Genomic DNA, 14339 nt, shown 5'->3' with positions numbered 1-14339 from the left:
TATAAGATTTAACACAGCTGGGAAGCATTTTCATCTTAAGCTTTTCATTGTTGATTTAGATAATTGTAGAGGATGATTTGTCACTTTAAAATAAATTGATCCATATGTGTGACTTAGAAAAGTTTTATTGTGATGTTTTCACACTAAATTATTTTTTTTCCTGCTTTCATTTAGGTTTTTTTTGGAGCACATAAAGACATTATAAACAAGTATGGACGAGTTTGTGGGTAAGGCTTCCTCCAGTTTACTCTTAGCTTCTGTGGCCAAAAGCCAAATTAATAAATGTAAATGAAAATGTATTGAAGTTTCTCATTTCTATTGTTTCTTTCTCAATTAATGCTGTAATTACTAAACCTATGACTTATGTCTGAGTGAAAACAGCCTTTATTTGATCTTTTTTCAAAGACATTAATAAACATTAATATAAGAAACCTATTTGTTTTGCCAAGTGAAACATGAAAGATCTCTCATTACCAACTTTGTAATAGAAAATTATTTTTCTGATTATATTTCTGTAAGGAAATGGAAGTAGGGGACATGATTGCTTTAGTCATTTCCACATTTATAGAATTACTTCAACAAAAAACAGTCTGAGCATAAGATGTTTAATCGACATGAAATTCTCCCAGCACCCATGAAGCCCTTGTTCACTGTCATGTCATTCATATTCAGACAGCATCAGCCACTCACAGAGCACCCAGTGTCCCCTAATTTAGTCAGTCAGTGGCCAGACATTGTGTTTTAATATGCCTGCTTCTTAGAGGCCGACTTCTCGGTGGAGATCAAAGCACAATGTGGCGCAGGGATTCCTGTGTTTAATTTGAGGCAAATGGAGGAGCAAAGAATCAGAATGATGGTGGTTTTGTCTGCTCGTGTGTGTTTGTGTGCTCATTGGGGTAGGTATCGGGGGTCTATTTTGGGTGTCTGAACTGGAAAAGGGGATCTAATTCAGAGTCATGTGGATATATGTCAGGAGACATTATGACATCTTTCAGTTAGAGTAATCCAAGAGCCTGAGTTCCTCGCCAGAATCAAAGGGCTTTGAAATACATATCAGTGCTTTGCAGTTTGCACTTTTCTTAAAACCCTTGTCAGCTCTCAGTGCACAAGACATCAGTCATCTAAGTTGAGAAGTTGCAGAGCATTGCAGGAGCGCTCAGCTTAAAATGAGCTGAAAGGGTGCTTTTCCTCTTTTTCCTCATATTGTGGGGCGCTACCCCACAATACGTTTCAGATATGATTTGAGCTGCGGCAGGCCGTGCATTTAAAATCTAGGCCTTCAGTGTGATTAATGCCATTAAGAAAACACAGTTTCACAATGAATAAGACACCCTATGCCTTTGGGCTTCATACATTATATCGCAGCTAACTAGTACGAAACGAAACTAACTAGTTCCACGCACGAAAGCCAAAACTTGAAACGTCACTTAATGCTCAAGCAAGCTTAATTTTAACTGCAGCATGACTGTTTTGTGAAATGAACATCAAAAATCATAATTTTTCATATGAATCTACCAAGGAGGTCTAAAATACCTGGAAAAATCTATCTAATAATATTAGCGATTTAAATGTTGCTTGCAATAAATTTCATTTCATCAGGTAACACCGTTAGCCTGCGTTCCATTCAAGTTGGATGAGGGATATTTCTACTTGATATCTCCGATCTCCAACCATAAATGCATTCCATTCCCCGATATTCGGAACTGCAACACTCCCGTTAGCTTAGCAGGGGTTTTACTCTCATTAGAGATGTCACCTAGCAACCCAACAGATAAACAATGCTGCAGTGCTAGCATTTGTGCTTCAGGTGTACGATTATCAAAAGAGATTATAATGTTTTATACACCTGTTTCTGCAGGCATTTGTTAAACAAGCTTTAATATCATGTAATGTGGAAACGAACTCATTTATCGATATTACTTAATAAAGTGAATGTTTATTACTTACTTTGTATATCTCCCTGAGTGTCAACATGTTTGTGTGACATCATGCCCCTGCATCTTGGCGAAATTTCTGCACGAGCCTACAAGTTGTAATTCTGACTTCAAGATGCATTCCATTGCACTTTTCCTAATAAGAAGTTGTAAAATCTGACTTTCCGAGTTGAATGGAATGCAGCATTACTTTTCAAAACTTGATCTGACACTGAATGCTCAAGCAGCCTAATTTACACTTAGAAAACTCCTGATGTTGCTATAACTATTCAAAAAGCACTTACCAATTTACTTGAAGTGAAAATCAGTCCTCCTTTCCTGTTTAATAAATTAAGCAATCACATGGTCATGCAGAACATCTCGTGTTTTTAAATCCATAAGAATCTCTTTCTCAATGGCAATAGTGGCAGTGATGACAGCCAACTGTTAGCAAGATCTCGTGCTCTTCGCTTTTAAATTACGTCGCATGATTGTGTCACTCAAGGCCAGCTAGAAGTCCTCGACCATTAAATATCCTAAAGATCACACCCACCAAGAACAAATAAATAAATTTGATTAGCTGATGAATCTGACAATCTGACTTTAGTTGCCCATTCATTTGCACTGTTGAGGGATTCTGTGGAAATTCTGAAGGCCTGAGGGGTTGGAGCTCAGACTTACACACTGCTTCGGGCATGTGATTTGTGAAACAGTAAAATAAACTTTGCTTGTAAGCATCAAGGAATAAATTCTTTAGTTTTTCTCTATTAGTAGTGGAAAGCGATTAAAAATACATTGGCAAAAAGGTGATTGAGGATGAAAGGATGAACAATATTTATTTATTTGGCATGTTAGGCCAGCAGAGAAGGCTTTGCTGGCCCTGAGAATTCGCCACTGGATTTTAGAACATCTTGAAATGGCTAACCAGAAGCCATGAGAGAGATTTCATTCCTTACTGAAAGACACCATTTGCTATTGTGGTCAACCTATAGGCAGATGTGTTTTTCAACGACTGATATCAATGGATCGATGTGGCCATATATGGGAGACTGGGGCTAGTTGTCACAAATGTTTTCACAAGGGCTAAATCTCAGTAACGATAATATTTAGAGTGAAAAGACCAATTACACGAATTAGTTTTTTTTTTTTTTTTTGTGTAGCAGAGGTTTTATATGTTGGTTTCTAACAACTAGTTCAAACGCTCTTAAATTAGAATCATTTCTGTGTATTCTACCCTCCAAATACAATTTTCACTATCATCATATTTTTGTCATAACTCTTTGGTAAACAAGCTAACATAATCAAACCACATTGGCAAAGGGTCAACTATGTTATGAAGCCAGATTTTTACAGAGGTTTAATGTTTTGATATTTTGATATGTTACCTTTTCCATTTTTGTTGTTTTTAATTAATCGTTTAGTGCCTCTTAAAGTGCCCCCCCCCACCCCCATTTTATTTTTTAATTTTGTAGCCAAAATTTTAAGGTATGTGTCTATGCAAAAAATGACTTATATAAATAATAAAATAAACCTTAAATAATTTTCTTCAGCTGACCGTATAACAATTGCTCTTTACAAATTGTTACAGAGTGTCAAACTAGTAAAAATGAGTTCGTCTGTATCAAAGCAGGGAACTTAAATGGTTATTTCACCCAAAACTGATCATTCTCTCATCATTTATTCACCCTTGTGCAATCCCAGATGTGTATGACTTTCTTTCTTCTGCTGAAGACAAAGTAAATGTTTTATAGGAATAGCTCTGTAGGTCCATACAATGCAAGTGAATGGTGCATTGAAGGTCAAAAAACCACATACAGGCAACATAAAAGTAATCCATACGACTCCAGTGGTTTAATCCATGTTTTCAGAAGCAATATGATAGGTGTAGTTGAGAAACAGATCAATATTTAAGTACTTTTTTACTATAACTTTTGTTAAAATAAAAATTATGACAAAATATTAATTTTTGGGTGAACTATCCCTTTAAATGTGCATTTTCAGCCACTGTACATGGTAATGAACCTTAGCATCGCCTTCTGCTGGAAAAGGGAAGCCTCCACAGCTTGTATGGACTAGATTAATGGCTCTAGTTATTTGCCTAAAAGCTTTCATATCCAAAAATAAATGTGTTTAATTATCTACTTGTTCCTGCTATTTCCCATAAAATTGATTATCAGGAAGGTAATTGCAGTCAAAAGGAAGTTGCATCCAAGAGGTAGACAGTCCCTCATGCTGGCACATGCAATGACACACACATGCTCTCAATCCTCCATTTCACAGTGTAGATGGTATGACCTCACCATCTCAGCAGTGAAAGCTGCCATGCGAGACCAAAAAAAAGGACCAAGCAGCCTCATCAAACTTCTCTATTCTAAGCTGACCTTGACGCACACACAAGTGGTGTGTGAGACAGATGTGTATCTGTAATCCTGTCACAGATATGACGGTGACTGCAGGGTCTGCAGCCACAGACATGCTGTTTAATGTGTTGTCTATGTGTGTTTGTCCTTTGTTCTTTTCTCTCCTGCTATTCCCATGGAATATGACTGGTGCTCTGTTTAATTTTATCTTGTTTGCTTGCTGTGTGTGTGTCAGTTATTATTTAGGACAGAGACCTGTTGTGATAGTAGCAGACCCCGATATGCTCAGACAGGTGATGGTGAAGGAATTCAGTAAATTCCCCAACAGGATGGTGAGGGTGACATTTACACAGGCTAATTACACACACACACACACACACACACACACACACACACGTTGGTGCAGCTATCATTATGAGGACTCTCCATAGACATAATGATTTTTATACTGTACGAACTATAGATTTTGTCCCCTAACCCTAACCCTCACAAAAAAACTTTCTGCATTTTTACATTTTCAATAAAACATAGTTTAGTATGTTTTTTTAAGTGATTTTAATTATGGGGACACTAGAAATGTCCTCATAAACCACATTTATAGCATAATACCCTTGTAATTACCAGTTTGTAACCTAAAAAAAAAATACTCGTAAACCACATAACCCGCCCACACACACACACACACTGAACAATGCATATCTCAAGTTGCATTAATAGGACCAAAACAAAAGTATGTAAATGAAAACGCTTTCGATTTCTAGCATTTTTGCATTTCAAAATGTGTCAGAACACAATTAATAATGCAAAGCAGGTACACAATCGCATTGCATTCTCTGCATTGCCTCAAGGGGCACTCAGTCTTGCTGAGCATTACAACCCCAATTCCGAAAAAGTTGGGACAGTATGAAAAATGCTAATAAAAGCAAAAAGGAGTTATTTATAAATTATATTCACCCTTTGCTGTATTGAAATCAATACAAGTACACATCATATAATGTTTTACCTTGTGAATTTCATTTTCTTTTAATTTTTTTTTTTTTATGTACAGTAATTTCAAATCAGATGATTGCAACACACTCCAAAAAAGTTGGGACAGTCGAGTGTTTACCACTGTGAAACATCACCATTTCTTCTTATAATACTTATTAAGCATTTAGGCACTGAAGACACAAGTTTAAGTTTAGAAAGTGGAATTTTCCCCCATTCATCCATTATGCAGGTCTTCAGCTGCACAATTGTTCGGGGTCTTTGTTGCCGTATTGTGCGCTTCATAATGCACCACACATTCTCAATTGGAGATGGTCAGGACTGCAGGCAGGCCAATCTAGCACCCGCACTCTCTGCTTATTCGGCCAGTATGTGGTTTGAAGTTGTCCTGCTGAAAATTACAGGACATCTCTGGAAAAGACGGTGTTGGATGGCAGTATATGCTGCTCCAGAATTTTTACATATCTGTCTGCATTAACGGGGCCCTCACAGATGTGCGAGTTACCCATGCCATGGGCACTGACACACCCCTGCCCCATATAGATACTGGCTTTTGGACCTGAAGCTCAGATGGTCCTTTTTCTCTTTGGCCCGGAGAACACGAAGGCTGTTTTTCAAAAACTATTTGAAATGTGGACTCATCGGACCAAAAAACACAGTTCCACTGTTCTACTTTCCATCTCAGATGAGACCGAGCCCAGAAAGTCGGCAGCGCTCCTGGACAGTGTTGCTGTAGGACTTCTGCTTTGCATAGTAATGTCTTAACTTGCATCTGTAGATGCAGCGGCAAGTGGTGTTGACTAACAAAGTAATTACTATAGTAATTCCAAGCCCATGTTCATGATATCCATTACAGATGAAGGATGTTAAGACAGTGACGTCTGAGGGATCAGAGATCACGCGCATTCAGAAGTGGTTTTCGTCTTGCCCTTTACGCACCGAGATTTGACCAGATTCCTTGAATCTTTTAAATATATTGTGCACTGTAGAGGGTGAGATGCCCAAAATCCTTCCAATTTGTCAAAGTGCTGGATTATTTTGCAGAAGCATCTGTTGGCAAATTGACAAGTCTCGAATGATCCTTTCTCATGAAGGACTAGGCTGTTTTTGGAGGGTCCTTTATATACTATGACACAATTGCCTCACCTGTTTAATATCTCCTTTTTCACATTGCCTTGTTATTTTAACTCGTCAAATTGTTATTAGTCTTAAATTGCCTGTCTCAACTTTTTTGGAGCGTGTTGCAATCATCTGATTTGAAATTACTGTACATTTTCGAAAAACAATGAAATTCACAAGGAATTTCATTGTTTAGTTGTAGTGCTGGTGAATATAATTTACAAATCACTCCTTTTTGTTTTTAGTAGCATTTTTTTATACTGTCCCAACTTTTTCGGAATTGGGGTTTTAAGTCAAAGTTGACATCTTTATAGCTAGGTACTTGAATGATAAGGTATCTTATTTAATTCTGCATACATTTGAAATTAACTCTATTGCTATCTTGAGTGCTTGGGTTTCTTGCAGCCACAGTAACGCAAAAACTCGCTAAGTTTGTAGAATGGAACGGCACACTTGCTTGCGTTGGACAAGCATTCACGTCTGTGTTTTGCGTACTTTTGAAGTGTGTACAATATTTCTTGCATCATTAAATTCCTGTTTGATGTCATCACATAGCTCAGCATTTATGATCACACATGCTATCTATATCTTAAAATCCACTAAATCAATAACAGGGACTGGTTTGATGTATTACATTCGGTTTTTTCGCAGTCAATGGGATTTTATGTAGGTGTGTATGTGTAAGTATGAATGAATAGTGAAAGCACATACTATTTGAACGGTAAGGCATTGTCACAAGGCTCCAGAGCTTTGAACTCTGCCTGACCAGAGAGGTCAAAAACTAATGATCACATGACTTATGTATCAAAGCAGAGTCAAAGGTCATTAGATGGCCTTGCTACTAGAGCAGAGCCTGCTGGGTGATGTGCAAAAAAAAACGATTATGGCAGGGCCAGATCAATACGAAATCCATGTGCGCAAATGGGGCTTATCAGCTACCTCTTGACCTGTGTGTCTTTGTGTGCATGGATGGGTGCATACCTCTTTACACAAGCAAATTTACAATTTAGAAACCAAACACCATGTCTAACCGACAGTGGGAAAGAACTCATAAACTAGATTGCCATGGCACCAAAAAAACAAACAAATTGGATGTGTTGGCTGCTGTTAGCGCAAATGAACAAATATCTACACGCAAACCCTAATCATCAAAGTCAACCCAACAGCCTAACAAACTATGCCTGGTCAGCGAAGTGTGCAATACAATGAACCCAAAACTATTATTCAAGTAACACTGCCAAGACGGATCCATTCTTTCTTTTAACACTTTCAAACACTTTCAGTCTGAGAAAAGTCTTTATACTTTCCGATGGCTTGTCTTTTAGTCCTGAAATATACTCTACTCAAGTATTTAAAATACTGACATAATGCTACAGATGTATACCTAACATCAAATATGATCTAACTGGCTATGATCCTGTGATATCGAACAACAATTTTACATTCAATGTGGACATGCTTATTGTTTGTCACTGAAACAAGTCGAATTGTGCCTGGTTCAAATAAACTGTTAGGCTTATCTGGTTAATTATGTCCTTTTGAAAACCCTCATATGTGTCCTCTCTGCAGACACTTAGAGTCGGCACTAAACCCATGAGCGAGAGTCTGATCATGTTAAAGGATGAACGCTGGAAACGTGTCCGCAGCGTCCTCACACCGTCTTTCAGTGCAGCCAAGATGAAAGAGGTGAGTTTTGCTTTCTTGTAATCTAATTGTGTGCACAAAACATTAAGCTTTTCTGAGAAGCAGTTGTTTTTATGTAATCACATGTTACGCCCTTGAGTTGATAAATGAAGTGTAGCACTTTTAAAATCAGCTGGAACAAAAACTTGGATCTTTAGAGGTTCTCGGGTTTCTAGCCATTCAAAATTGTTTCAAAAAGATTTTATTTGCATAAGATATTAATTCTGCATAGGCCATGAGATTCACTATCAGATGTTCAGATAAGCATGATGTTCAGATTCCCACAAGGATGAAAATTTCCCTACCCTTTTTTTCTCACAAGCAAATGCACATGCTTGTTTTTCCATGATGGTAGGGACTTTCCATTGACTTCAGGTGCTTTTATGCTGAGCTAATGATATTTTCTATCTCCTAACTTTACCCCTAAGCCAAACCCTCACAAACCTTTTACCATTTTTAGATTTTTATTAAGACATGAATTAGTATGTTAATGAGGCAGTTACCCCAACCTTACACTAACCCTAAACACACTACCCATACAATCAGAGTTAGGTGATAAGACTCAAGCCCCTTAAAACCCAGTAGGTATAGCTGCAGGCCAGAGATCTCTAAATGGGGGCAAAATCTCCAAAAGAGGGTGGAGGTACTCCAGAAAGGGGAGGGGTTACTCCAAAAGGGGGTTTGTGACAACTCCAAAAGGGGGCGTCATTTCCACACACGGTTAGGGAAAGGGTTAGGTTAGGGGCTCCCTATATGTTTGCTGGTGGTTTGGAGCTCTTGCCCCCTTTTTTTCTCCTTAAAACACTGAATGGAAAGGAGAGGGCAGTAAAGAGGTGCCCTCTGAGGTCGTAATGTCTGCAGCAGACTCTGAGAAATGAGTGCAACCTATCACTCTTGGACAGTAGAGAAGCACAGTCGACTCTCTTCATAGGACAAAAATAAACAGACAGAGATGAAGCTGTCAGCTGAAAATGTATGATTGGCCAGACTAGGGAGCTGTGATTGGCTGAGACATGTGACTGCTGAGTTGTGATTGGGTGGTCTTTGATGACAGCAGTTAATTGCTGTTTGTCTTCCTGGGTTTTGAATTACCACTCATCAGCTCTCACATGACAGAGCACGATCGATTCTCCTGTGTCTCATGTGTCTCATGTGACTGCTTTTTCATGTACCACTGAATGATTGAATAGGATTAAACAAATCTCAGATTAAATGAGTCCTGGTTTTTATTATGTTGTCAATGTTGATTTCTTAATCGAAAATATCTTTTAGTCTTGGGCATAAACATTTCTTGGAAGCTGGCCCTATGTGAGTTTGTGTCCTCTTTTAGCGTTGCCAAGAATAGCAGATGATTTCATACCCTAAGAAAGAGAGAATCGGCTTTTGGGATATGTGTACCGTCAAAAATATTGATATTTTTTAGATGCACTGCTGAAATTAACATATGTAATTTCATATTCCACATATGTATTTCTACAGAGCCCCTTAAAGGACAGAGTGGGAATTTTTTTCTGAAATAGTTTTGCGTGTGTTTTATTACCATAGTTTTCATTTTCCTGTATTATTACTATGGTTTTACTACGAAAATCAAGATTAAAATATGGTTACTATTGTAAAACCATGGTACATTTATTGCGATGGAATGAAAAACTATTGCGAGGGAATGCAAAACTTATTGTGAGGGAACGCAAAACTATTTTAGATAATAATAAAAAAAAAACATCCCACCCTGTCCTCTAAGGGGCTCTGTATATTTCTTTGCTTGAGTGAACCAAAACAAAAAGGCTTGTTAAATACAGAATAATCATTAACATTAATGAATTACATAAATGTAATAACTTATTTAATAGATAATTACAAACAGAAATCAAAACAAAAGAAATGCATGCAGTACCGGTAAAACTTTGGACACACCAATTTATTCTTTATTAATAAAATTTTCTACATTTTAGAATAATAGTAAAGTCATAAAAATGATTAAATAACACAAATGGAAATATGGGAATTATGCAGTTACCAAAACAACGTAGCTTCTTCAAAGTTGCCAGCCTTTGCCTGGATTACAGCACGTTCAAATCAAAACACAGTCCCTGGGATGCCTTTTAATAAACATTGTTGAAGGAGTTCCCATGTATGCTGCTGGGCACTTCTGGGCTTCCCATGTATGCTGCTGGGCTGCTTTGTGTGTGCTGAAAAAAGGGGAAGAAAAAAAAACACATACTCATGACACCGAATATCCATAACACTTGAGTGACATTCACCCAAGCTAAATTTGGCATGGTGTGACATCGTGCACTAGCAATCCACACACATCAATTCTGTTGCACTGTGGCAAATATGCAAACTTCTAATGAGCTCGTAAACATCTTTACAGTGCATGCTAATCCAAGCCTCTGAGCTGCTTCTGAAAGCATGTCCATTAACTTAATTACAGTAAACAGAACTGTTGTGTTTGCATTTTTAAACCACAGTATGGCCTGACGCTTTTCAAACAAGTAATACGTTCCACTGTTAAATATTAGCTGCTACTGGCTGAGGATTTTATGTGAAATCAAATAGGGTTCAGAATTCAGCTTGCCTGAATATTTAATGTATAACCAAGCCCCAGGTTGTGTGTGTGTATGTGTATAAATGTGCATGCAAATGCACTTGCTGCCTGTATTGATTTTCATTAGCTGTGGTGTAGTGGCAGAAAGAGACAGAGGACACCACTCCTGTCGCTCTCCATCAGCCTCTTCAGTCGTCCTCATCTGTCTGCCTACATGCAGTCAATATGCATCAGCACACACTCACACACACACGCACGCATGCACGCACAAACACAAACACACACCTATGCATCTTATTCTACTATAAAGTAAAGCCTCAGAGAGATTTAATTTGTTCCAGTAAAACTTAGATATCACTTGACCCACTGGTGAATACAGAATGTTGAACATTGTGTTGTATAAAAAAGCTTTAGCTTATACTATGTAGTTTAACAATTTAGTTACATTTGTGTGTCTTCCAGAAACTGAACACTTTGTGGTCTAAAATGGTGGTTCTCAACCAGGGGGACGGGACCCACTAGTGGGCCTCAGCACACTTCCAGGGGGGCCTCAAGTTGACTTAAAATTAATTTAAATATAAGATATAATTTAAAATAAGAAATATTAAAATAATTAAACTTAATAAAAATGCACAAAAAAAAAAAAAATGTTTTTTAAGATGTATGCCTACAAATTATAAACTGACTCTTACTGAAACTTCTAGAAAAAAAAAATATCCATGATTCATTATTTTAATCAGACACATCTAGTTTCAGGCGAGGGCGCCTTCAAATATAGTCTCGGAGATTGGGGGGCCTTGGAGTCAAAAAGGTTGAGAACCACTGATCTAAAATACATCTAGAATGCTGAAAAGCTCAAGTTTATCTGGAAATCAAGATGGGGCATTTTTTGTGAGGGCATACTGTGAATTTATCAAGACCCATAGCCAGATAAAGAGAGTTTCTATTTAAAGTGATAGTTTTTATTGAAATGTTCTTGTTATTACGAGTGATATTAATGGTTACTGGTACAACTAACCAAAGAGTTACGAGCATAGAGCATCAAAAATCTAGCACTGGTGAAATTAATATTTTCACAAAGATTGATAGTAAAAGTTGTGTTCAAATGCATAATCATGTTCACTTATAATAAATTCATTTATATGTAATCATGACTCTCAGATCAACTTTTCACTGTAAATGCTGGAAATGTCCCACCTCCTTCCTGAAACAGAACATATGATTGGTTGGTAAATATTGATTGATTGTTCAGCCAAGTCAGACACGAGTTGTGACTTCAGGTCAACGCTTAGAGAGAATCTCTGTGTACTTAGTAAAATAAAAAATCCACAATTCACTAAAAGTACTACAGCATCACAGTACTTTTAGTGGGGCAGTCACAAAAATGTGAACATGCGAAATGATTTCAGACAGCACAACAGACTGAATATAATGACGTTTTGAGAAATAATTTATTACAAATAGTGAATAATATTAAATTTAAAATGATAAAAGATAATATAATATAAAAATAACATTAAAACTTTCTGCTTTGAAATATGTATTCTTTGAATTGAGCAAAGAGGTCACTGTGTGAGGTTATCTTCTGTTGGTCACACTTCTACTAGCCATCCATATTCTCAGGTCAGAGTTCACCAAACTTGAACTTTCATCCACAATGAAAAGCTATATTTCTTCACATGAGCATGCATTTCCAGTCACCCACGTTCGGATGGTAGTGAATGGAGCGTGAAGTGTAGTGTGATCGGACCTCAATAGTTAAAAAAAGTTATAGGACAAAAGCCAGCTTGTTGCTCTGGCAACCTTTGACATGAATCATTACTCATTTTAGGTGGGCATATAAAAAATCCTTAGAAAAATAGGTGGGAAAAGCTTGGACCAGCATGGAAATGTATGGTAGTGTAAGCCTTTTTAACAGGGTACCTAAATTAAAAAATTGTAGATATGATGTTGATCTACTTTTGGTGAAGTAATTGAAAGCTGAAATGACTTTGCTGGCTTCTCAGCAACAGTAGCCTGGACAGAACACCCTGTATATTGCGTGTTTTCTTTTTCATTCTCCTGTTCTATCATACATCTCTTTCTCTGGCTCTCTCCTCTTGAGCAGACAGGATCAATAGGTCTTATAAGAGCTGCTGGCTTATCACGGCTGCAGTCATGGGTGTCAGAGAGGAGAGTCAGAGCCCTGAACATAGAGTGTGGGCAGCCTCTCATCTGGCTGACATAGAAAGGAAGAGAAAAAGAGATGGCAGGTGTGAAAGAGGGCAGTTCCCAGAATCTTGTGCCTAGAGTAGCTTAAGCTGTCTTGAGCCCTTTGTGTCATCTCTGGTCCTCTCCTCTCCTCCTGAATTAATGGACCAAACAAGCACAGGTGGAGCAGTGTAGTTTTCTAAAGAAATAAACACTGAATTGAAAAGGAACATTGTGTCATTATGAAAAATTCCTATATGCTTGGAACATGACACTAATGGCTGTGGCTAGATATTGTTTATTTGTTATTATTTATGCACGCATTGACACATTCCACACAGAGTAAAGGGAACTCATTGAAGGGTTTAAAGACTCTCAAGAACTACTTATCTTGTGTCTCCTTTTAGTGGACAAAATTGGTAATACACACAATCATGCATCTGGCCTTCACTGCTTAATTACCTGATAATTTTAAAGTTTTGTTTACTGCACCTCTTTTAAACCTGTTTTGTTCAAGTAATGACAACATTATTTATAGTATTACTGCATTGCTGAATTAACCATCATGTTTAACACAATGTACTGTTTTTTTTTTTTTTTTTTTGCATGTACCATGGTAGTACTATTCTTTCTCTTAGGTAATAATTCCATTCTATGGTATATTTCAAAAGTTGTATTTAACATTTGATACCAATCACTGTACCATGTGTTATGACCCAGGCCTTCCTCTCTCTGTCCTATTGTGGCAGTGTGGGATAGTTTCTGGTTGGCTGGGGGAAGAAATATTTTCCTTGTGCACCTTTCAAGTAAAACTTCAAAAGGGCACACAGAGAAATCTTCGAGTACCGAAGACATTTTAAGTCTGAACAGTAAAGGATAAAAGCTTAACACAAGTGCAGAGCAAACAGTGCCATCAAATGTGTGACACAACTAAAAATTACTATGGCAACGACTACAAGTTCCATATGCCATAGCGTCAAAGAAAACCACAGCACACACCCGTTACAAATCCTACCTAATCACAGAATCACAAAGACTTACCACAAGTTACTGAAGATCCTCTTCAAACAAACAAGGTAGGCACTAACAAATAGCAGCATAAACAAATAAAACAAGGTAGTAACACAAGTGAGTGTCACCATGATTAACTAATGAGAAACTCCAGTTCCTAGCTGAACAAATATAAAACGAACTAAACCCTATCTAGCCTTCAAAGTGTGTACCTGGCTTGGGGCAGCATTAAACGCTTAACTCTGTGACAATTAGTCTTGAAGACCAAAAGCCTACACCCAACAGAGATTTAAACCTCCACCCAGAATAACCTTAAAAAATAAGGCAAAATAAACTAAAACCACAAATAGTGCTCTGTAGGAAGGATTGCACAGGCACTCCAGCTGGAAACACACTCACTAACTGGAGTTAACTCATTCACAAAAAGGTGAGCACTCAAATCACATACTCACCAGCACAGCTCCATATGATCCCGGACGAGCCCCCAATTTATGTTTTGGCTGGCTCGTTAAAGACCGCAACATAAAG

The 14339-nt window shown here is 37.6% G+C and overlaps 1 protein-coding gene across 1 annotated transcript in view; it reads left to right on the top strand.

The window, feature by feature from the left end:
* The window catches only part of tbxas1 (thromboxane A synthase 1 (platelet)), a 123534-nt gene that overhangs the window by 61776 nt on the left and 47419 nt on the right, over positions 1-14339 (top strand). The window contains 3 exon segments of the mRNA XM_051723918.1: positions 175-227; positions 4509-4605; positions 7949-8065. Coding sequence (XP_051579878.1) covers positions 175-227; positions 4509-4605; positions 7949-8065 — 267 coding nt within the window.

This window comes from Myxocyprinus asiaticus, chromosome 18 (assembly GCF_019703515.2).
Source record: "Myxocyprinus asiaticus isolate MX2 ecotype Aquarium Trade chromosome 18, UBuf_Myxa_2, whole genome shotgun sequence".
NCBI lineage: Eukaryota > Metazoa > Chordata > Actinopteri > Cypriniformes > Catostomidae > Myxocyprinus > Myxocyprinus asiaticus.
Note: the sequence above shows the minus strand (reverse complement) of the source record. Positions and strands in the feature narration are given on the sequence as shown.